General features: G+C 42.9%; 1 protein-coding gene across 1 annotated transcript in view, besides 1 other annotated feature; it reads right to left on the bottom strand.

Annotated features, from left to right (window-relative positions):
• Positions 1-26,118, bottom strand: part of side-III (sidestep III) — a 96,691-nt gene that overhangs the window by 61,128 nt on the left and 9,445 nt on the right. The window contains exon 2 of the mRNA NM_001043216.2: positions 15,372-15,946. Coding sequence (NP_001036681.1) covers positions 15,372-15,531 — 160 coding nt within the window. The 5' untranslated portion in view covers positions 15,532-15,946. The remainder of the gene's footprint in view (positions 1-15,371; positions 15,947-26,118) is intronic.
• Positions 3,622-3,806: a mobile genetic element.

Here is a 26,118-nt window from a genome sequence, read left to right on the forward strand (position 1 = left end):
CCATCCTTAAGCGTATTGAAGACTCCCTGTGTATCATGGCACTTGCCAACTGGCAGTTGGGTGTGAGTCTCCCCTTTTCCGTTGACATCTTAACACTTGCCGCTTTAACATGCCGTGCCACATTTGGCAATGGTGACAGGTGCCTTTAGTTGGGTCTGGCAGGGCATATGGCATAAAGCTCTGATGTCATCAAAAATGTCACTCAAAAATTTATGAAAAGAGAAAAATGGGCGAGAACGCATAGACGAGGTGGCAGACGAGCGGGCTTCATGTATATATCCTTTTGGCCCCGAAATTGTGTGGGTGGTTTGTGTTTCCAAAGAAGACAGCGTGGGAATGCGAGCATAGGATCCTAGAGCTACTTCTATCGCATATAAACTCACTTAATGCGAGTGCATATTGATAACAGACAAGAACGCGACGGCGTAGATAGCCAGCCAGAGGGCGGGCGGTTTTAAGGGCGGACAAGGATGGGTGGGCCATATCAGCAACAGCTGCAGGAAGTGCGCTTAAATGTGTCGCCTGGGCCGGATAAAGCGTTAAGCCTTTGCGAGGACTATGAATTATTATTGTTTGGCCCAAGCGAGCAGTCACGTCTACTTGTAGCGATATCGATTACCGACCAGGCAGGCACAGAAATCAATTTGATGCTCCGCCACCAGCACTTCCTGATTATCCGGCCTCTATTGTTGTCACCCGGTGCGTATACGCAATATTTTTTTTTTATTGTCGATCCCTGATTTGCGTCCGTGTTTTCCTTTCGGCTCCCGCGTACGTGCCTCGACAAGTGGATGAGTCCTCCCACCAGGTAGTTGTCATGCAAATGTATCGCTCGCTGCGATATCTTTCGCCGCGAGTCCCACAATCAAATTATAGCCAGGTCATAAAAAGTTGGCCACTTAATTGCCAGCACTCCTATCTCAAGTCGAACAACAAGTGCGGCACACATGTGCGCCGATAGGAAACTTTTAAAGCCGATCCAGGCTTTCCAGTTCCTGCTACTTTGGCCCTGGATTATCGCATATTTTTCATAAGTACGACGTGACTCCATTATTGGCACCGACTTTTCAGCTGGTAGTGCACTTTGAAAAAAAGGTTGTGGATTTTAAAAATTCACGCCAAAGGCAAATTCTATAGATCTGCAACAGGTTTAACTAAAAGTGCTGTAACTTCCTAAGTTATCAGCAACTCAATTATCACATTAATAAATTTGTTTAGTTAACAAACCCAGACTCTCTTGACCCATTGAAATGGTATAATTATATCTATCTATCAAAACTATCAAATATCTATATTGAAGAATTTAAGAATCATTGAATTTTGCATTTATTTTATTATTATAATGAAACTGACGGTACCAAAAAAATCTAAATACTTTCCTGCAAAAGTTTGAGTAACTACATAAACGAGGGTCGCTGAGGTCGCATATTTGCATTTGGGATAGTTGAGATGGACCTCGCATACATATTGATTATCCTAAACCCCTGGACAGTGTGCATAGCCCTCAGATCGTCGTTAATGCCTTGGCATTTTTGACTTTTTTCCGCACTTTTTTTGTGGGCGTACCCAATGAAGAGAAGAGGAGGAGCAGGAGTGGCTACCTGGGTTAATGGCCTGGGTCATCATCTGTGCGGCGCACATGCATGGCAAATTACTGAATATACAATTACAAAATACACTTTTCTAATTGTAATTGTAATTGTAATGCAGCGTCCAAACAGGACGGGCAAACAACCCGCAACCAGCAGGCAGCAGCCAGCAACAATAATGCAAACAGTTTAAGGGGCGCCCAAGTCGGAAGGTAAAATTATATGCCTATGTACACACACGGCACATAAAGCCGAAGTGCTCATGTGTGTTGACATATTGTCCTGGTCCTGCTCCTGGTCCTTGTCTCGTTCCCAGTCCCAGTCCCATTCCCAGTCCCTGGCTCATTCCCAGCCCTGTTTCCATGTTTATTTGTTTGCCAAGCTAGTGTTAACTTTAGTCATTCAGCCAGATATCCGTCGGTGGCACTTCAGACGACCTCCATTTGAGCTGCTGCTGCTCTTGTTGCCGTCGCTGCACGTCGTCATTATTATAACGTGCCCGCCCAGCCAAGTGACAGTCTGCAGGAGCAGCCACCACGCCCGCCTTCGCCACCCACTTCAGCTGCTGCTTCACCTGGCCAACAATGGCTCCTGCCCCTTATGGATTGCCATGACAGACGGCACTCGGAGAAAATGATTTGCAGGCATATTATATGCTTATATATTGCCGCTTTGTCACGTTGCAATAATTTAGTAATCTGGTCTTTAATCGATCTTTTCAATACCTGACAGTATATGTTTTATGTTAAAAGAGCGGTAAGTAGAATTAACTTCCTCGAGTATCAGACCGTTTTCAGTCCCACCACAGATGTAAGACCAAGGAGATATTTTCTCCGAGTGTTTTCCTGGCTAGTTCCACCCGTCATTGGCTCTTACACATGACCTCATTAGCCGTCGGAACGTGACTTGTTATTTGACTTGTTTCGCGAGCTGGCTGCCTCTCTTAGTGCACGACTGTCCCTGTGTATTTGCGATGTGCATCTGAGCCCCAGTCATACGAGTATCGTCATATTGAGATATCCACATATCCAGATTTCCAGATATCCAGATACCCAAATCCACATTCGTTCAAGCACGCATTTGTCTGCGGCTCCGCTCAAACTCTAATTAAATTTGCCGTCGCTGCAATTTAGCTGCGCGGAACCGCAGGACCTCGCAAATGTTAGCGAAAAGTGTCATTTGCAGAGAACGAATGGTGAATAGTGAATACTGAACTGAATGGCGAATAGTGAGTCTCGAATCACAAATCCCTACCGGAGCCAAACAATTTTCGGGGCATTTCCGAATGTCGGCGTTGGTTGGCTGACCTCAACGTTTTTCCTGGTTCGCCGACTGAGGATTGGGGATTGGGATTGCAGGTTGTAGGTTGCAGGCTGCTGGCGGGAATTAGGCAAAGCAATTTGCATTGCAAACAAAGTGAAAACAATCAATTTTATTGCAGTTGCATTTAGTTAATTAACACCATGGCGCCGCGCTGCGCAGCACAGGGCTTAGGGTTTTCCCAAATGAAAATGGGTTTCCGGGACTTGGGATTCTGTGGATTTGGCCGCTCGTAAATTAGCCCGAATTAATTAATGCTCATTAATCAAGCGCAAAGACACAGCAATGCAAGATCACACAAAAGACAGAAGGGCAGTAAAATTCAGCCCCAGCTTTATTTATTTTTTGCTCATCAACGGGCGGCGTGTGTGTGTGGCATCCATTCGCCCGAAAATCTGAACTTCAACGCTTGCCACAACTAATTATGCCACTAATTGAATTTTCGCATTAAGCGCCGACCAAGGGAGTCGGCATCGGAGGCCATCCCCACTGCCATCCGCATTCCAGAAGGCATCCTGATGAACGATACTCGTACTAGATGGACGCTGGCCATTTCATCGACTTCGCTCTGCACGAGTGGTGGACTTAATTCAGTTGGCGCGCTATTGATTATTTTCCCTTTTCAGGCGGCTCAACTTTAATTACAATATTCACTGGCAGCCATTGTGTCATTATATTGAATCAAGCTAGTCCGCGAATGTCTATGTATGTACAGTATAATTCGCTTAGCTGCATCGATAGTTAGCTGCATCGGCAAGATATCTGCATTATTTTTCCATTTTTTTGTGTGAATAGAAAATAGAAAATAGAAAAAAAAAATTAAGTTAGCTGCATTTTTAAGTTACCTGCATCGAGGCATTGTGCAAAGTACTCGAGGCAGCTAAGCGAATTATACTGTACATACATGCGGATGCCTCATTCACTTAACCCATTGATGCTTACTTTGTGTATACTAAAACTTAAGGAGGGAGAAATCTTTAAACCAAGCTCTTTTAAAGATATTTATAAAATCAATGAAATAAGTATTTACGTATATCCAATCGGACATTAAGATAGTTAAAAGATCTTAAAAGATTAAAAGATATCAGGCAGTCCATCCGTCGCCAGGTGGCTCTCTTGTGCAATTACTGTGGCGCACTCCGTAGAAGAGCCACCTGGCGTTAAATGACAAACTGGATATGTTCCATGGCCTATCTTATCGATATGCTTTTCTCCCTTTGATTCAACAGGCAAAATTATAAGTCATTTTAACAATAAAATACATACGTCCGTGAAATTTTATTACTAAGGCTATTTACAGCCGTTGGATTATATTTAAGTATCTGGATTCGCCGCACTATACTTTAGTGTATCCTCTTACTTAAAATATATATCGATATTGGGGGTAAAAAGGGAGAAAGTAAAATCCTCATAAAAGGGATAAAACGCATTTTAATTATTTTAATAACAAAATCTACTATTTGCGTATAATTTTGTCTAAGCCCCGAGTTAAGTTGCTCTTAATTTAGACTAAATACGCATTGAAACCGATCTACTCTTCTATGAAATATTCATCGAAATGTAATTTGAAATGCACGACTAAATGCAAATTGAAAGACACAAGTCGTTAGGGGGTTAAGTTTGAAACCAATTCAAACGTTCGTCTAAATCAATCGCCGTTGTTTGGCGTTATTTACCAAACGAAACCATGGTCGGTGGCAGAGCAAATGTTTGGATTTATGTAGCGGTTTCAAATATTGAATTGAATATTATGGAAAAGCTGCTGGTCGCTCCGTTCAGCTGATGCACTCGACTTTGGTGTTTGCCTGTGCTGGCAATTGCTTTCTATTTGCTGGTATCGACTTTAATTGACACAACCGATAGTTAGTATCTTGTGAAATGAAATATGCCTCATGTTAGGCAAACTAATGCTTTAAAGTAAATAATATGCTTGAGCAGACAACCGATCGAATTTAAAAGGGTATAAATTGCATCCTAGTAGGTCGGCTTTATCCTAAAAACACAACGGGATACAACAGCACACCTAATCCGAGTGCCAGGCGGAGATGTAACATTAATTGAAAACTCTGATTGAACGCAAGCACAAATATGTATGTGCAAATCGCACAGTTTATACAGGGCACAAATCAACACTCGAATATGTATGTTGTGGGCTAACCAAGCTGCCCACAATTTGGTCTAGCAGAGTCTGTCTCTGCGACTTTGTGTGGATGTGGATTGCCATTTTCCTTTGCCATTTTCCTGGCCACTCGCCCCCTCGCCGCTCGATTTTGTCACCGGACAAGCGGCATTCATTTCCGTATGACTTGGAAATTTTGCGGCTTTTCACTTTGCGGTTATCCCCGAGCACAAACCGCAAATGTAAAACTAATGGCATTCCGAAATTTATGAATGCAATGCAATGTGCGCAATTGTGCCGGAGTATGGGTTCTCGAGTGTGCGAAGTCCTGTGATAATTATTTTGCCATTAGAATCCGATTAGTTGGAGGGCTTTCGGTGTGTGTGCGGTGCATTTGATTCATTTCCGCTGTCATGTGCGGGCTTCTTTGACCCCAGAAGAGCGTTCTTCTGGCTGCAGTTTCTGCTTAAAAATGTAACGCCCTTCGGCGCGATTATCGCCGGCATTATGAGCATTATGAGCTGCCTGATGAAGTTCAAACAGCTAGAATAAATAAGTTGCCGCCATGCCAAGCCAGGCCACCCTGTTATCCTTATAGCTTAAATATTTTCAGCGTCAATACTGCGCGAGTTTCACCCATTTGGCATCAATAAACTATAAAAGCGGAATGCTTGCGGCCCCGTCTGCGCTGTTTACACCCAGCTATAGAGCGGGGAATCGTGAAAAAAGTGTTTGAGTGGTGGGGGGGGGGGGTTGTAAAGCGGGGCAAGACGCGGAAAAAGGGGAAAAACTGAGATCCTGCGGGCTGTAGTAAATATAAAAGTAAACGCCAAGTACATAGACAAACACAGTCAGTGCAAGTCAATGGCAATGGCTCCGCGAAGGCAGCCGCCGCCAATGTACTGTAAAATTTATGACTTGAGCGCATTCCACAAAACATTTGTTCGTCAGGCTGCACTGGAAAAAATGGGGCAACAACGAAAAGGAATGTAACAAATATTCGCAGTGTAGAAATTTAGTTTTCAGTAATTAATGATGTATAACTGTTTTAAAAACATTTTTTCTAACCTTTTTCAATACTGATTATGGGTAAGCTAATTTAAATAATGTTTATGCATCCCTCATTATTGCATACACTACTCATATTTTTTGTTACTGTACTTGCAGCATAAATAGGCAAAAAGAATTATAGTTCAAGGCGAAGACCCGTGGACAGACGAGAGCGGTAAAGTTTACTGCGGTGATGGAGTGCGGAGGAAGATCCTTATTCAGCTCCTTCGTCCTATGCTCCTGCTGATGGTACAGCTTGCATTTAATGTTCTGTTGGCCGCATAACTTGGGGCATAAATAATGAGGCCTGGCAGTAACAATAACCAGATATTGGTTGCGGCTTTAAGTTTTACGCTACCATAGGCTAATACATAAAATCAGGGTAGTGGGAAAACTAGTTCCAGGCCAAATTAATATAGCCATGTTGACAAGCATATACATATAAATAAATCACCACTAAACATTACTTTAAGAGAGGCATTTACTTTTGGCAGCATCTTTTTACATCCCCCTATAAGGAATTATTTATCCATATTTCTTTTAAACTTCAACTACATATAAAACTGCATTCTACATTTGATTGACATAGAGTAATGGATTATTACCTTTTTAGATACAAACGTTTCCGTTTCTTGTGAGATTTCTTAGATTTAAAATCATTTCATTGCATTTAACTTCCGTTCACTAATAGTTCAACAAAGACTGGGGCAACTCAAAAGGCTTCGAGGCAAAAGTCATCAGTAACTAAGGCCGAGAGCCATGCAGAGGAAGATCTTTGGCTTTTCCATGACAGGTTAATTCGGAAGGTCAATCAATCTTGAATTACCCAGACTGATTACAAAGAGATGCATCATTAGTTTGTCGGAAAGTAATTTTCTTGTGTGCCGTTTATCCCCACGATTTGAGCCATCAAAAATATTGTAAAATGCCTCGAATTAAATGCAGTCTTTGAGTTCAATTACTCGGCTTAAACTGGTGGAGCTGTCAAGGGCAGGATGAAAGTTGTCTCCAAATTCCTTGGCTTTAAATGCTAATTATAAGTTGTTTTTGCGCACAGACACTGGCTGAAAAACTTTATTCGAACTAGATATGCATATGCCAAATAAAGAAATATATGCATTTACACAAATATACATATATAGTGCACATGCGATAGAAAAATTACTGAGTGTTTAATTCAAAAAGCATATGAAAAGTTTATCCTTCGGACAAGAACATGATGTCTCTTAATAACTTTTTGCCAGCATTTTGTTTGCTGTTTTCCTCGTTTTTGCTTGGCTCTTTCTTGTTATCCTGCCAACACACACAATTATACATATATACTCGACCGTTCTGGGCATAAAATGGAGGCGGTGGGTCTACGGGGATAGGGGGCGTGGCCCAGCCTTTGGCCATGTCTACTGTGACATTGTCGTAGTTTCCCCAACCATGTCCGTGCCCATGATGCTGGTTCTGGTTCTGCGCCTGGTTCTGGTTCTGGTCCCCTGGAATACTCTGGCCAAATTAACTTGTTTCAATTAATAATCCCCCAGCAAATATGTCAACCACATGGGCCTCGGGCCAGGATCTGCATCCGGGAAAGCCTAGGGTACTCCGCCCGCTGCTGAAAGTCAAAAACTATGCAAACTTTTAGCTGACTTTGACATTTATGGTTTTCCCCGGGGCTTGGCCAAAGTTTTCCCCCACTCCATATTCGATTTTGCCGATCGGAACAGAACAGTCCGGCCTCCATGCTGAAAGTTTTTCGGCAATACGCTTAGTTTTGGCTACATTTGGCTAATGAGTTGACCCAGCCATTGGGTCTATTTGGCTGCTTTTAAATCCTCGCCCGTCGTCACGTGCATTTCACGAAATTCGTACACATGAACGAATATTTCTGCTGTCCAGAGAGAAAGCTGGAAAAGGGTTTTTTTTGCGTTTCCACCCAAGTGGGATTGGAGAACAGAAACCAAGCTGGCAACTTGGGTGACATCGCCTTGGCCCTTTGGCCCCGCTGGTGCCATCTTTCTGGATTAATCCAATTTATGTTGCTTGCCAAACTTTATGGAACAACTTGAAAGTTTTGCGCTTAAATAGCATCAAGTCGAATTGAAAAAAAAAAAAACAAAGTATGAAAATGAGTTTACACGCACATGCTGATAAAATGTTTGAGCTTGAGATTTGGAGTAGAATGTACTCCCAAGGATGATCTAAAAATAAACAGAAATTCGCCATATTTATATTAACCTCTTTAGTAAATACCCTTCCAAGTCTCCAACACTTCCAAGTCGAAATATGTTATATTTTGCTTATTTTTAGGAACATTTGCTGAAAGCGGAATGTAGTTTCTTTTAGTGACGTAAATAAGCAATGAAAAAGGGTCCAGTTGTTGGGAATTAAATAAATTGCGCATTTTGACACATTTTGCCACGTTGACTTATTCGCCACTCATCCGCCCTGTTGGTCGGCAGCCACGTTGGTCCCGCCCCTTCGGCCCCTACGCCTCCTTGCTCTTCCGATGGCGATGACAACACGAATCAGCTATAAAATAGTTTTCGACACTGACGCACGCCGCATAGCAATTTTCCACACTGACCCTGCCGGTTGCAAACTTGCCTTTTATTTATTTGTTTAGAATTTTTCGCACGCCTCTCCGGGAAAAACCCTTTTGCGCACGGGTCCCTCGGTTCGGGACGGGCTAATAAAGTTGTCGGGAAAAATTGTTTAACCATAATGATATGCTTGGGGGACAAGTGTTGTAATCCTTTTGCGGCATAACCCGTTTAATATGTATTGAAACTCACAAAAGAAACCACCATTAAGTGGTGTCCTCGGACCCAAGACTCCTCATCTCCTCATCTCCGCCTTCCCCGATCACTTTGATAAGTTGTAAAGCTTAACAACGGTTGACGGCACAAATTGCCGCACGGAAAGAGCCGGAGTCAAATATGCAAAAGCCAAATGGAGGCCGTTGATGCTGGTTTTTCGGGCTCAGCATTCTATTTGGATGTTGGTTGATGGCTGTTGGCCAGTTGGGCGGTTGGCTGGTTGCCTGGCTGCCTGGTTGGCCGGTTGGCGGTCGAGAAAGCAATCAGGCCGCACAATTTGCATTTGCCAAAAGCAGGGCAGCTGCCACACCCATCCATCCACAATTTGTATACACATGTCCGGTGCTTTAGGGACTCTTTTGCGCCGCACGTGCCAAACAGTTTGTTGTGCTTTTCCTTTATTCACCCGCCTTTTTGTTTTCTTTCCTGCAATTGGAAAATGTTGCACAAAGTGCACGCCACCCACTACCCAGTTCCACTAGCAGTCGCAGTCCGGTGGTGGCGATTAATCAAAAATTGTTTACTCCAAGTGATGGATGTGCAACATGGTTCTGACTTGCAACCGAGCGTGCCGGGCAGCCAGTGAGAGGCTAAGCAGAAAGGCACATTTCTGGCATATCCAGGGTGCAGATAGGGGTCCACAGCCATGGGGAGCAAGATAGGTTCCAGACTTTATTATACCCCTTACTCGTAGAGTACGAGGGTATACTAGGTTCGTTGAAAAGTATGTAACAGGCAGAAGGAAGCGTTGGACTTTTTAAAATATATTTATTCTTCACCAGGATCCCTAGATGATTTGCTAGACTTCAGAAACTGTATTTTACTCACTTTATTATTTTTTTCCCCAATTTCTATTAATATGCCAGAATTTCTCTTTCGACCTCCAAAAATGGGACTACCAGCTTGATTTAACACTGCAGCACAAGCAAATGGTTTGATTCGTTAAACATCATTTTAAATCGTTAAATCATTTTATAGGAATCTCTTCTTGTGACGAATACATAAATAAAAAAAATATTGCTTGTCAACCATATTTGCGTAGGTGAATTGATGATTTGAAATTGCTTGAAACCAATTCGATCACTAAATATTAAAGGAACAGTTTAAGTTATGTTAAGATTGCACTGAAATATCAACTATTGAAAGATGGATTGAAGCTCTATAGTTGCGTCTGCATATCAGTTGGCAATCATATTTACATGTGATGATATATAGTAAATGTTGCAGTGGCAGGCTCTCTAACATCGCACCATTTCCCGTGCAGCTGTAGCTGGAAAAGCAGTTTCTCTTCAGGACTAAGCCTTTTTTGCCCTTTTTTGCTAGTTTCTGAGCTGTCAGGGAATGGTTTGCAGCAGCAACTGTTTGACCATTTGTTCTGGCCCACAACCAGATAGCCAGAGGATGGGGATCGAAACGGGGAAAAGCGACTAGAGTCTGACTGCACGACGGGCTTCGTTTTCATTTTTCCATGTCATGTGTCAGCGCAGCGTCTCTCGCCCAGCGGCAATCACAGACGCTGGTTCTATGCAAATGCGAGTATAAATGGATAACTCCATCATCGCAATTCATGCCACTGGATGCAGCAGCCGCTGGAGCTGTAGCCGCTGTAACTGCTGTTACGCAAGTGTAACTGCACCAGTGGTGCACTGATAAGCAAAATGTGTTATTATTGAACAGCAGTCCTCCAGAAAAAATATGGAATTTGAAATCTAATGCAAAGCTATAACTGAAGAACAGTCACACGGATGCCGAGCTATAAATTAATAGGTTTACCTAAAACTTTAGGGGTTTTGTCGCGAGATTTCTCTCCGTGTAGTGCCAGAGGAACTTGGAAATGCATTCGCCATTGTGTTGGTAAGTAGCAGTCGAGCCATGACCGCGAAGAGACAGTCGCAATCGTAACAATTGTATTTGCCGTGGTCCTCCGCGGCCATCCGTCCGCCCCTTTCGAGCCCCGCCCCTCATCCTGCCTCCTCCGTCCTGCGTCCTGCGTCCTTCTGCGGAGTGCAATTTGGCCAACAGCAGAAATTATGCAAAGCGAAAAAAATGGCATGCGAACTTGGCATAAATCAATAGAAAATTTATACGTTTCGCCAAGTGAACAGTTTTAGCGTGTCTGCTGTGCGACAGTCTGCAATCGGACCGGAGGTCTAGGATTTCGCGTGTTCTACCAGCTTTAGTTCTCCTTTTTTGACTTCTCCTTCCTTTTCTACATGACATTTGAAATGCTTTCCTTTTGCCTTTGTCAGGCAAAAGTTGCCCGCTGAGCCAAAGTCGGCTAAATCACTGGATAAGCACATTGATGTTGTCAACAGCCAGGATTCTCGCCAGTATGCAAATCGGGACTTTATTGATTGCACGTTTAACTGTTCAAATTAAGGGTTTCAGCATTTGATTTGCTCTAAAAAATAAGGAAACGAATTAAAGGCAGACCCACTAGTATAGTTAGATACTAAGGTGTGGGTAAGGTTTTTTTTATCTATATTTTTTATTTTTCTATATCGCATTCGATTGTATTCAATTCATTTGAAAAGGCATGAAGTTTTTTTTTGACTACACATTAGAAAAAGTCAATTACCTGCTCTTTAACGTTCCCTTTTCCCAGCTCTGTACAGTGTACACTCAATATTTGCAAAATAATTACACAAATTGTACAATCATGTACTCCAAGAGCCGTACGAAAATAGCAAATCCTTTAAGACCGGAGTGTACATGTCTAGCTGGCGCAATTAATCATTCATTGATTTCCCTGTAGGCCGCGAACGTGGAGTAACTTGGCTGCTCTAATGGCCCAGAGGAGATTTTGGGCGCTTGGGTAAGGGAGAAGTGAGGCGAAGTAAAGTGAAGTCGAGCATTACATTGTCGGGAGGAGTCGAGACACCTTGCCATTAGACGGCCTAGCTAATTATTAACTGCATTAGATTCTGACAAATGACAAATTGCGCTGCCACATCCTGCTCCTTGTTTGCTCTGCCGCACACACGCTCACACAGTCACACAATCACACGAATGTGTGTTATCGCTGTTAGCGCTAAGTATTTTTGACACAAAATTAGTTACACAAGGTGGGTGGGGGAAACACGCCCAAAACATAAACACCCGGGCGCCGAAATATTCGGCATAAGCTCCGAAAAATTTCCAACACTTTGGGCCCGGTCATTTATCATTAAAAATAACCACACTGCGAAAAAGGCGAAATGCGTAATTATCGGGCTGCGGCCGTGCCAGCGAATGATTGAATGTGTTTCATCAAATATGTAACATGAATTATAATTTTTACATATTTGCGGTCTGCTTTCTTCATGTGCCATCGTCGGTTTGCTAGCACGCTGCCTTGCTGGTTGGGGCCTTGGAAATGAAAATCCATCGCGTGCTCCGAGGAAATCCAACATTTTCAGCGCCTGGCGAACGACAGTAAAATGAGCTATTGAGTCTATAGCGTCAGAAGTGCCGATTTTTGGCCTGACTTCGAGCCGCACAGTGTTCGAAACTCTTTATATTCGGAACTGTTTAGGTGTACTCTAGATATAGATGAAGTAGTTAGTGCTCGAAGAGAAACACCCCAGAAATATCCCTGTTTTATAAGCCCATAAAAAAATGTTCGACTGTATCTGTACCTACTTAAAGGCAACAATACACACTTCGTTTAAATAAGATATACTAAATATATACAAAAGTATCGTTTACGTAGGCGATACAAATACCTGTGTAGAATGTTTCTTATCTATATTTTCACATTCCATTGACTCAATCGCTTCGTTAGTAGCAAGATACATGTTCCCCACTTCTTGAAACACTGTTAATCGGAGGAACAGCCCTGACTTTTGTGCCAGATATCTGCATACATTGTGTGATATGGGGAGATCTAAAGTAGGCACACTTGTGGCAAACTGGAGCATAACGCACTCAACACGGCATAAATTAAAATTTTGTATGTCCAACGCGTTCGCTCTTCTTCTGGGCTCTGGCCTCCAGTTCCTGGTGGACTGCGTTGGGTTGGGTGTGCTGTGGGCCCCAGCAATTCACAGCTCGGGTTAAGGATCGCGCAAGCACGCACGAGACAGAGCCAAATACTCGACGCCAAATACGATTTTTAGTGGCGACCGCGCCAGTCACGTTATAATTTGCCAGCTAGCCAAAAATCCGAGAATCCAGGACGCATTTGCTAATCAAAACAAATGAAAACAACATGAATTATGGCCGGCAGGGGCGAAAGGCTAATAGGGTTAAAGCCGCAGAGTTCAGCAAATGAAATAGCCCGAAAAGCGTCCCACACATGTGGCTCATTTTTAATGAAATTGTTCGAATGTGGTTTTCCATTCTGGGCCTGGTCCCCTTGGAAGTGGAAATGGTCCTTGGCTTCGGCTCCGTGTGACACACGTAATTTGAATATATGGCACTAGGTTTCGGTTCCGGCCACAGGTCAATGTGGGGAGTGCGGTCGGTTGAGTTGGACGCCAACTATTCCGGGACATTGTGTCCTTTGACGCTTTCAAGCCCGGCCGTTTGATAAATAATGAAGTCATATGTCCAAAGTTGAATTTTATACTATCACGCAATTGCCGGGCTTCGCTATTTTGAAAGGCGGACAGACCCGAAACCCCAAGACCGAGGTCTAGGACCACGGCGTACATTGTAGCGACGCCCACATTTTCGCAACTTTTTATGTAATCGTAAAAATATTTTTATGATTTCATAATTTTACAGTGTTGGTGGGGCAAAGAGGAATGCTCCTTGTTTATAGCCTCAGCCACATTGGCGTGCGACGTTGTCTCTGCACTTGCAAAAAATGGTTAACTTTAAACATTGTTTAAATAAATGTAAAGCTGAATAGATATCAACTTGTTCCGGAAAGAGTTGCAACAATTTCGTAATCTTTCTGTGAGCTATTCAAAAGTGTACCGAGTCTGAATTGCTTTTTGATTTATGATTTTCGTTCCCAGTGCGAGTCCTGCAGAATTGTGGCAGTTTTATTTCGACGTCTTCTCGGATTAATTTTAGTAATTTTCCACAGGCGCATCCGCAGCATTCGGTACAAAACGGTGCTTTAAGATCATGCCTGGCTAATCTTGGCCTTGGCTCATATCGCAGCATTTATTTGCAATTTTATGCAAAACCATATTTCCCAGCTGTAAAAGCTGGCAGTGCCCTGTTGGTCGGGCTGAAATGGAATCACAGCGGGGTGCCGTGTGCTGTCTGCTCCTATTTCTACCCCAAGTCCAACATATACACACACATACACGCGTGTGTGCTGGGGGAATAGAGCTCTATCTGTATTTGTTTAAGGCTCGGCTACCTTGCAACAAGGACAACACATGGCTCACACAGCTCATACAGCACACAACTCACAGCTCACAGCTTGAAAAATGTTTGTTGTCAACATTTTCAGTTTGCATCGTTAGCTTAAAAGCGTGCGCCACCATGCGCCTCGCACAATGGGGCGAAAATCGATAAATGAGACAAACCGTGTGATTTGGACCCCTCCGGGCCACAAAGGACTTTCGTTTTGATCACAAAATAGAAAAGTGTGGAGATTACAAGGCCATCCGTCCGGCGGTGGGTGTGGCTCAAGTGCCGTGAAAGCGTCCTGCTCAAACAGAAATTAATTATTCCGATGAATTTGATTCGGCGGCAAAGAAAGAAGCGGGAAGCCGAAAAAAGATTGGAAACTTAACAAAAGTTTATGAATATTTGTGCTAATGGCCCTGGCCGAAGATTGAACTTTTCGCCCACAACTGCTGCAAATAAATAAATTAAAATATGTGTCCAACAGGTATTCGCAACACAGGTCCTGTGTTTCCCAAGCGCTTCCTTGGGCCTGTCGCCACAACAGAACTTATCCGCTTCTATAAATATTCTGCTCGACGCAGCCAAAGTTATGGCAAACTCTTGCAATTAAACTGTCAGACTTATGAATTCATTAAATATTTTAATTGTAGCTTTTGAATAATTAAAATTCCATTTATATGGCCGCACACACACCTCAAGCCATAAATCTGCGATTAATTAAAAGCCCCGTTCTCAGCTTTCCTGTTACCCGTTTCACGTTACCCGTTGCCAGCACTCGGGGCGTATACGTACTGGCAATTAAACGTAATTACAAAAACATAACCGAAACTCGATTGGAAAATGTTTCGACTGCTTTGAATCTCCAGTTGATTGAGCTGTCTGTTCGACAGCGATTTGCAATTTATGCAAATCACGGCGCTCCAGGTGAACGAGAATAAAAGAAGTAGCTAGTCGCTGACTGGATTGTTTTGCCTAACTTTGAATTCGAATTGCATTTGAATTCGCAGCGACACCGAAAGAAAAAAGGGGGTCATTTATGATGCCTAAGTGCTGTTGAGGGTAATGTGTTGTTTTTACTGTTTAGTGATGAAAGAAACTAGTTGTGTATCTTAAAAGTAAGATAGTGTACGCTTTCGGTTCGTAATAGATTATTTGCTTGGGAATTACTAATTTTTCAGTGCATTCAAATCCACTCACCTGGATCATCGTCGTCGTCCCAATCGATTTGACCGGAAGTTAGGCTGATGTGTGCCGCGAACAGGAAGAGCGCGAACAAAGCGAGGCAGCTTCGTCTGATGTTGGCGTTGTAGGAAGTTGTTAGAGGCATTGTGGAAGTCCTTTTCGCTGGAAAATCCATTGTGTAAAGTGTAGAAATTTATATGCGGGCTCGAATCGTATTTCAGAGTGTTTACCGCCTCTGCACTGATGCTGTTTTCAATTTAATTTTTCTCGAAAAAGTGCGCTCACACGCAAGCACTTTTATCGGAGCAACTAGCTCCTTCGACGAAGTATTCCCTAAATTTCGGCGAACCTCCGGCTTCCTCCTCCACTTCCTCCAGCTCCAGCTGGGCTGATTCAGAATTCTGGGAGTGCGCGGCTTTTTGCTCTCGACTCCGACAGCTACTAATTAAGTTGTTTCATTTTTAGTTTTTGCCCGGGGCACAACATTCGCGCTGCTGCTGATTTTGCTGCCGTTGATGTTGCTGCCGCTGCGTTGCACTGAGGTGTGCGGAGCTCTCCAATTGTTGCATTGTTTTTCCGATTTTAGTTTTCTGCAAGAGGTTGAGAGTTCGGAGAAATGAGAGGCGAATAGAATCATAATTCGACGATTGCTGGGGGAAACACAAAATACCTTTTAAGTGGATTAATAAGTAAGCTAATTGCAAGTTGGCTAATGAGATAATGATAATGCCGCTGTAATATGTGTTTTTTTTTTTTAATTAATGAAGGCAGTGGCTTGCGATGAGTTCCAGTGCTTAATATATTTAACATACTTCCTAAATCTGTATCGTGCATTCAATTAAGTATTAAATTAAGAGCATGTGAACAGAGAAGATGAATAGCCCACGCAAATCTCATCTAAATTTGAGTAACAACGCTTCCATTTCTATAAGAGTCATTAAAATTATTTTACTTTGTATTCGCTAGGCATCATTAAGAAATTGCTGCCGAGGCTTGTAGTACAGTATATACAAACTTTTACTCTTTGACCTAGTTTTCCGCAAGTTGTATCCACGTAAAAGCGGAAATTAGTTTCACTTTCGTAAGCTAACAAGCTGCGCAATGATGACGGGCTCATTGAACCCCAGTCTCCTTCGGCGGGGCACTTCTCACTTCTTTTAGCCCCCGAAAACGTTGCCTACATTTCGGGGCACTATCTGCAGTGTCTAATTTGGCATGGTGGCATGGTGAATGGTGGCACGGTGGCATGGTGCTCCACATCCACATCCACGGCCACTTTCCTCCGCCCGGCTTATTATGCGCACTTCAAACTTTAGACAACGCGGCAGCACCAGGAGCAGCAGCTACAGCACATTGTTGTACATGTTGGCAAACATCTCACGCCACGGCTGCCTGCACATCCCAGTCGGCCAGGCCAAGAAACACTGGCACTCGGACAAAATGGTTTACGTCTCTACTGCAAAATTGCATTACAATTATAATTGATTTTCGTAAGTGTTTACCCTTCACAAAGAAAACGAGCTTTGCATACACGTTTTAAACAAATAATATTAAAAGAATTTACGAAAGCAGGTCACTCATTTAGAGTGACATATAAGTTCTCTCTATAAAAGCATAAGTTTCAAATAAATGTATATTTAATTCTCGACGCAGAACTATTTTTTCTCAGTGCAGCCACTGCTCAGCCTTCAGCCATTTCCTGATGGTGGGGCTTCCTTATTTTATGCAGGCAGCCACTCACTCAAATTTCGAGTGCAGCAGCGTCGCTGCAGCAAATTTTGTATACATTTCGTTTAATTTGGCCGCTGCCGAGAGCCCCCTTTTCAGCCCACCGCTGGAAAAACTTTAGCGACACTGTTTTGGAAGGGGAAACGTTATGCAGAACGAACAAAACACCGTGCTGGATAAAAAACCAAAAAAAAAGAGAAAATAAGGGGGTGGAGGCGAAAAACTGAAAAAGTTGTCTGCCGAAATCAACGCCACTTTCGCCACAAGCATTAAGCGTTGCATGCAAAATTACCAGCGAGTGGTTTGTATTTCCACTCTGATTGCTGTTTAACATGGTTACATTGTCCTTGGAACCGAAACAGCAAAAGCAACAGCAAGAGCCACATCAACTGAAACTGAAACTGAATCAGAGTAAGAGTCCTGGAGCCGGGGCATCCTGGATACCGTCGTGTTGTTTCAAACGTGGCCGCTTTGCTCGTTTTTGATGGTTGTTTCGGTAACGATGCATGTGCATCAACATCTATGGTGGCCGTGCATCATGACATGCTCTAGTTGCGAAACTTTTATACTTTCCCACTTTTTCCACTTCCCTGCCCAGGCGCTTTTTTATCGCTTTACTTATATATTTATATGCATATGGGACAAATGGTGGACAATACGGGGTCTAAGGGGAATGGGCATCGGAATGGGTAACACGAATTTGCTGTTACACAAACCCAAACTTTGCCACCGACTGGACAAACTAATTTGCGCTTAGTCGTGGGGGGGGGGGGGTCGGTTTGAACAAAAGTTTGCGCCTAAACACTCACTTGAGCGGAGGTAAAACCGGGTTTCAGGAACTTATGCACGACAAGAGGCGAACGGCAAACATGTGCGGTTACTTCATCAACATTTCACGCTCGACTTGGCCAGCTTGGATGGGTAGAAAATGGTTGAGAACGGTAGAAAAACTGCCAAGGCACGCAGCAAAAATGTATGCAATGCCGGCTGCTGTGCCCTGTTCCCAGCTACCACGACCCATTTCCCGCCTGCTTCAACAGTCTCACCTGGCCGGCAAAATAAACTCGACTCAACTGTTGGAAATCAACTAGCTCCTGCCCCCAATACTGGCGAACACGTGGCACAAAGTTTGCCTTCAGCCCTGCGATTCTCGTTCCTTTTTGCGGCTCCTCCTCCTGGCCAGCGCAAATACTTGGCAGTGAATGTGCTTTCGGTCCGTGTATATTCATACGAGTATTTGTCCAGGTATGAGTCCATGTTAGCATTTATCGGTCAGCACTCAGTGCCTTACCGAAAACCTTTTCGGCATCTCGGCAACGGGTAGCCGGAATTTTTAGCCATGCTTGTACCCCAGCCTTTGATGGGGCTGACTACTTTCTTTCATGCACTTATCACTATTGCCAAGATAAGGAACATCAAGTAATCTACGTTGCCAATGAAGAGAAATGTTAATTACAGCTCAAGTATTACGCTCGAATCGAACTGCAAAAATTGTCCCTAGACAACAAAATTGGGGAAATATATACATATTTCTTTTTATAATTTATGTACATTTATGTATAGAACACGTTCCAGATACTTCTGCACTTTTATATCAATTTCATTCATATTATTTCAAGACAAACTCCAGTTTTCAGTACGAAATGAGTCATTTGTTTTATGGCCGTGGTCCTCGTTTAAAGCCTCATTTCTTCTTCGTTCTGCGTTCCTGCCATTTTCTGTGGCCATGGCCAGTCATCGATTTGGCACGTTTTGCGGGTTTGCTGAGCCAGGAGTTGTCGTGCCAGGAGCTCCTCAGATCGCGATCTCCGCTTCCGTGCAGCCATTCGGACAACGAGTTAAAGTGTTTCGCCACGCACTTCAATAAAAACACCTACACGTACACAGCCGGTAAGCAGCTAGTTTCGTGACGACGACGACTCCGGCGATACGCATACGCAATGTGGGCCAGCGGCGGAATAAAGTGGCGCAGTCTGTTGGCAGCATATATTGTGGGCGTATCCTGCGGGTGTGTTGGTGTCTGTCTGTCTGCCTAGCGGAAGTTTTTGCCCTCCTTCTGGCTGCGCCATGTGTTCAAGTGCTTAATAACTAAATGCCAAGTGGCTGCTAGCCGAATCCAATAAAATATTCGGGAAATCGGTGGCTGGTGCCCCTGCAGCGCAGATTGGCGCTTTAGTTACGCCCTGGTGACTGCGGTGGTTTCAGCTTAGTCCAAATGGCACTTATTCAAAGATAATTAAAAACCGATAGCAAAGCCAGCATCGCCTAATGCCTTCAGGCGCCTAAAATTATAAGCTTTTCTGAGCCATTTAATCCGGGTCCCATGCCTGAAAGTTCTGAATTCTACGTGAAGGGCTTACCAATGCTATCGAAATGCAATAAATTTGATTTTTATGTATTTTTTTTTTTTCGGAACGTTAAGCGATGAAATCATATTTTTAATATTCTGAAACTATGAAAACATGCAAAAGTTGACGATTTTCTTTCTTATCACTTGCAGGTTATACCCTCTGACATAATCTATTTTGTATATTGTCTTCATTCAGAAACTTGCAGCGCAGTAAAATAGATATTTGCGATCATAGTATCAAAAGAACAGTCTATCAATATTAACTTCCCAAAAGCCTTTTTTATAGAATATAATATAACTTGGAGAGACCATTATATAGAAATAGTTGCAAAAATTATATTCTTGGTTAAAAGGGCAAAATGTTCTTTGCATTTTTATTTAATTTTATTGTGTTCTGTTTATTTATATTGATCTACATATTTTATTCTTATTTATATTAATTCTAAGAAAGAAATAAAATCATTTCAAAGCAGCAATTCAGTGGCAAAGTTTTTCGCAGAACACGCTAACTAATTAGATAACAACATTAGCAGCTTTTAAATTTGTAGCCCCAGGGCCTTTGATTAAATATTAAGCGCTTAGTTGGCTAAATTTTTAACATTTCGGCATGATTCCCCCCTGCAAAACCCTAACCAGCCAAGTGTCAATGTCGCAACCCCAGCTCCGTAATTGCCAGAGACACCAAGGCCGTTGGAGGCAGAGGCGTCGTCCTTGTTTGGCAATTTCCAGATGTGTGTGGCCAGGAGCAGATACACACTTTTGCGGACCGTGGGGGAGCTGGGGCCAAAAAAAGGCAGAAGTAGCAAATTGGCGGTGACATTGACAGGGCGGAATGTGGGCGGACACCCGGGCCTCTACGACATACTCAGACCCAGACTCAGACTCCGGGCCTTGCTACAAAGTACACAAAAAGTTTTCTAATTATTTTGTCATTAAACGCACACAGAGCCAGGCTCACACATAGGCACACAAGCAGGCAGCCTTGTTTACAGGCATACACATGTTTGCCGAGCCATAAAAAGGGTTGGGTTTTGGATATCCGAAAACCCTCCGGAAATACACGGAGTTCGGGCGGAGGGAGGAAGCCGAAGGAAAGTGTCCTTAGCAAGAGGCAACTTTTTCTCCTAATTGTTTCATTTCATGAAACGGAGGTAAGATATTTCGGCAGCTGTGCGTGTATTGCCCCAGGCACTCACACACCCTCGCACCAGCACTCACACTCGAACACATTGCATTAAAACAAGACATCACCTCGCACTCACACTCGAAAGCGCTGCATATAAAGCGATTAACACGACGAACGCTCGAGAGCCTCGGTGATTAGGGCGGGGGGTTCAAGGGGTTCAAGGATCGAAGGACGAGCAGGCAGGAGCAGGGCGGAGCGGGCAAAAGCACCTCGCGTGACTGTGGCTGTCTCTCCTTGTTAAACAACAATTTGTTGAATTATTATCATACACCGCCACCCCTTCACCGACGCAAACACAGACCTGGGGAAAAGCCTTCAGCATCCCGACAGTGCTGCTATCTATTGTATATACTTCGAAAGGAGCTAAAAATATGAAATCACAGAAGATTCTTAATCAGTAGAGGTTATTTTTAATATTCTCGAAATAGCACACGCCTTGTTGGTGCCATAGTTGTTTATATTAACCAATCACAATAAGCAGCCTTGCCCTGCTTACTATACAATACTGCAAATAGTTATGATAACGTTATTTTTCATAGTAGCAATGATAAGATATCTATCTTATTGAAATCTTTATTTTCTTGGTTGCGATTAAGAAATGTGAAATTTATTTAATCTCACCTTAAACATTAGCTTCACTTGTACACTTAATACAAATAAATTCAATTAAAGTCAATTAAATTATTTTATGAAATCTCGACTTTAAGGAAATTTGAGAGGGCTATAAAACCGCCATATTAGGCGAGAGAAAAGCATACTTGACATCTCAGCCACCACTAAGGGGTATTCGAGTGCATGTGTGTGTGTGCCTTGCTCACTTCGACGGCAAGTCAAATATGTTTAATAGCTAACTCGCTGTATTTGAGCGTCAGCATTTCCTTCTCAAACAGTCGGCGCAAATAAGGCCGTGTGCTTTGTAATTTCAGCTGCCTTCCGGTGCCTATGGTTTAAGTAGTGGAATGCGCCGGGGAAATGATGTTTCGAATAGCTCATCTGGTAAAATGCTATTAAATTACAATTGCCGCGCTGGATAATAATTCGTTCGGGCCAATTGTTTGCCCTAATTACCGGCTTACCGAACGCATCGGTAAAAACGCATTATTCCGTGCATGGAATTTAATTTTTATTAATTCAAAACTGCTTCACTTGCAACAAATAGCAACTAACAAATTAGTAATGACAGCTCAGCTAGTAGAATTTACTTTTTCCACTGGGTCCATTAATTGAATACGCTTTTGTGCCGGAAAACACATAAAAAAGTATTTATGCTTTACTCAGTACACAATTCTAAAGTGTTTTTTTACTAATTGAAAGTTTTACATCGGCTGTGTAAAAAAATACCGCAAGAGTATCTGATTTTGCCTTTCTATTTTATGCCTTCATTATTTTCTTTAGAGCTTGTACAAATAACCGCGGTATTCTTTCGACCCAACTCATGGAAATCCTTTTTGGAAGCTAAAAAAATAAATATTTAATTCAAATTCTGCTGCTAACTGCTGTCTAGGCTTTTAGACACGTTCTACCCCCGTATATATGTTTAATTTATCTGAATATTCTGCGCAATCCACAAATTGCGCGTTTGTAAGTGAAAAAGCTGTGCGATTACTCAAGAGAGCAACTTTCGGATTCAACTGCAGCAACTGCTGTCAAAATGTCATAAATTGAAGCGCAGCTACACTCGACAAATAAAGCAACCTCACTCACACACACACTCGTACATACAAATTTATCCAGCTGAACCCGTCGGAAGCCATTGCAATACTCACCCACACATCGCCATCAAGAAAACAATCAAAGTCCTTACACGGACACGCGGTCGCACACACACTGTGCACACACAGTTGCGCGTAAAATAGTAGCATCTAAAACTCTGCCATAAGCTAGGAAGCTAGCTAAGCTAGCTAATGCCCGGTATTCACTTCAACAAACTACTACCAAAACAAATATTGGAACGCAAAAAAAAAATGTACAAATTATTCGAATAATCGGAAAAGCGCAACTACAGTCTTCGAGATTTAAGATGTGTTTTAATTGAATACTAATATCATGGTATTATAATCTACAAACATTCATTTCATTTAAAATAACTCTATTAACAAGAATCCACAGAACCCTTTAATACTGACACTAATATGATTAATTCTTAGAAATAGTTGAAGTACAAAATGTGGTTAATAATCAAAATCCAACATTTTTTTTAAGTTTATCCTTTTAGATACTGTTTTTGACCCCAACTGTACCCAACCCACGCACAAACACACACCCACACGCTCACAAGCGGACAATTAAAAATCCCAGGAGTAAGTGCCGACTATTCGAGCCGCAGTTGCTGCGCTCGCAGATGTGGGTCCTCCGGGCATGGCCTATGATTTTAGCTTTGTGGCTCCCGGGTGACGGCAACTCGGCCGCTGCATGGAGGTATTGTAGTTTTCATTGTCGCGCTACGGCTGCCAGACGCAATATATCGAAACATTTGCCATTCGGCTTTCGAGTGGATCCGCACTCGCATTTGCACCGCCGCAGCAGCAACTTTACTCAATTACGTGCCATGCTGGCTGCTTCCTGGGCCAGGATCCCCAGGATTCCCGGGATACGACTCCCGATCCCCGGACACCGCCCCTCATCGATTCACGTCAACTACTTTGGCAGACTTTCTGAACGAGTTGAGCTCACCTCTCAGCTATGAAATCAACGACTTTAGTGCAAACTTTCAACAATTTGCGTTTTGGCCACGGCCTGGCACGAAAATGGGTATGGCCAAGGGGGCTTGCAAGCAGCAAATCGAAAGCGAAAACTTTCTGTGACTTAGTCCCCCTTGCCCAGCTCTCCCGGTTGGAGCTCAGGTGAGGATGAAAATGTCAGAGGTGGGCTGCGGGGACAAAGTTTACCAAAGCTCCAGCCCAAATACCCAATGGGCTGTTTGATAAAAGTGACTCCCAGGGGCTACCCGTTTACATCTACATTAGCGAGGACGTCGGCATCGACAGCGATACCTCGCTATAAATATAGTTCGATGCACTGAGCGAAACGGAAAGATTTCGAAATCATGAACAACTTGTTATGAGCTGCCAAGTGGCATGCCAATGCATTTTTAAAGTGAGCTTACCTATACATTCTGAACTCGACTCATAAAAATGAGACATTCTGCAGTTTTCAGAATGATAATGTCATATATTGTTTTTATTAAGTATACTCAAAACTTGAAATTATTGTAGTTTCTACAAAGTTACTCAAACCAAATGCTGAATTAAAATGAAACTTATTGAACAATACAGTTCCTCCGCAAGTTTTCTCCTAATTCACCACGAAATACCCGCTGTGTATCGATTCCGGGTTTGATGAACTGTTGTAATAATATAGCGTCCGAAATGTCGTTTGGAGTTAAGGTGGTGACCCCGCCCACAGATGGCGCTGCCGAGCTGCCAACATGCGATATTGTGCAAACAGTTGGGGAAAGTTTTAAAGTTTCCGACAGCCGCCATCGATTGCAGGCGAACGAAGGTGGTAACTAAATTATTTTGATGCCGGGCCAAGACGGTGGGTCCAGCTCTCCAGATGACTTTGTATAAATTCAGCGCTGAAAAGTTAAGTCGCAACATGAAGGGCGTGATGAGCGCCCAGGGGACTGCGGTATTAAGGTGGTATAGAAGCGTGAATGTTAATTAGTGGCAAAGTTCAATATTTCAGAGTTTAATGAAAGCACTTACTGGCTGATTCGATGATGATGCCGCCAAGTGAACAATTTCGACTGCTCAAGGTTAGAGGCACAAATCAAAACCCGATCGGATACGGTATTTAATTAATAAAGTTTCGGGCCAAGCAAATTGTTGATTTAACAAACAAAACAGGGGGAAAAAAAAACTAAAAACAGAATGAGCACTCAATGCTCTTTGGAAACTCACAACTTTGTGGCCCCTCATATTTCATTTGACTGGAGCCCCCAGACAAATAATAACATTTCTATTAGTTGGTAAAGTTTCATTTCATTTCAACTTTGTTTCCGTTTCCGTTCGCCTCTCTAAGCGGGTTTTTGATGGACTTCCAGCCAATTTCACCGATTTCATTGTTGACACAGCCGGGAGTCGGAGTTTCTGGGCGCAAAAACGAAGAGTAACAAGTAAATTGGCCACTTTTGACACTTGCTAAATTGCTTTCCAGCCATTCCCGCCCATTGCACGTTGTCAAGCATTTTGGCCCGCATTTCGATGGGCGCAGTTAATTGGCCCTCGGATTAGACACACAAATCAGTACAATGGGCCCTCATGGGGTGCAATAAAATGTTTGATAATCACCAACTTTATATAGAACATAAATTCACGGCTTGTACTCTTGGCTGGTCATATCAAACGCCATCGATCTTGCCAATTGAGTTAATACTGACAGTCAATGCGGTGTATCAACTCCGTGCTTATCATCACGGTGGCGAATAGAATGGAAGTCAAATCCAGACAATGGCCACCGTTGCGTGCGTTAAAATTGTATATTTTCAATATAAAGGACCCCCGATCACCTGATTAGAACCCACTCGACTCGTAAGTCATCGTTTCCCAGCTACAATAAAACTCTGAAATGGCCGATTTTGATTTGTATCGATGGACTCGACTGTCGTGCAACACCTCCATAAGGGGTTAGTCACATTATGACCACTCTTTTGTCCACCGAGCTTCTGTTTGCCGTCAGTCATTTGTTTACATTTTATTGTTATTGTTGTCGTTGATGGGATTAATAAATTTTCCATTATCAAGATTTTCTGCTCCGAGCTGCTCAACTTGCAGATAAGACGTCGTTTGGGGAATGGGCAACTTGGGAACTCGGGAACTCCGGAACGGGGCCCTTGGCCATATGTCTATCGAGCATTATTTTCTGGCTGGTTAAATTTATATACACACCGAATGCTGGTTAACGAGCGTTTCGCAGTCGACTTAAGTGCCACTTTTTATCAGCCCGTAAATTACAGCGACTGCCCGCGAATCATTTGATTTCTCAAATTTTAACAGCATCATTCATCTGCATTAAGCCCGGCAACGCGACTAATCACATAAATCACTTAACGGCCACGCAGCAAAGTGGAGAAACGGCTTAGTTGGTAGTAGTTGGTCTAGCCTCCAGTCCATTCGCGGCTAATGCAATCATGTCAGGAACACTGTTGCCTGCTTTATATTCCAAAGAGTTGCTGGATCTGGCCAGTAAAAATAGCTAAAACGCTCTTAGTTACTCATAATTCTGTACAGAACTTTTATCGGACCAATTTTTCTCCTAACCTCATTCATTCGTACGTTCGGTGGCTGTACTTATTATAACATATTATCAAAAGAAAGTCCTCATCCATATATCCCAATCCTGTAGATTTTTTGTAGTGCAAATATTCTCTACTTTTGCAGAATAGCTAACTGAATAGCACTCAGCTAGAGCGCAGTCAGTGGAACCGTTGGCCAGCCGCTAATAGTTTTTAAGTATAATGCAATAAAGATGAAAATCCGAATCATGCTTCATCAACA

Source organism: Drosophila melanogaster, chromosome 3R, assembly GCF_000001215.4.
Source record: "Drosophila melanogaster chromosome 3R".
Lineage (NCBI taxonomy): Eukaryota > Metazoa > Arthropoda > Insecta > Diptera > Drosophilidae > Drosophila > Drosophila melanogaster.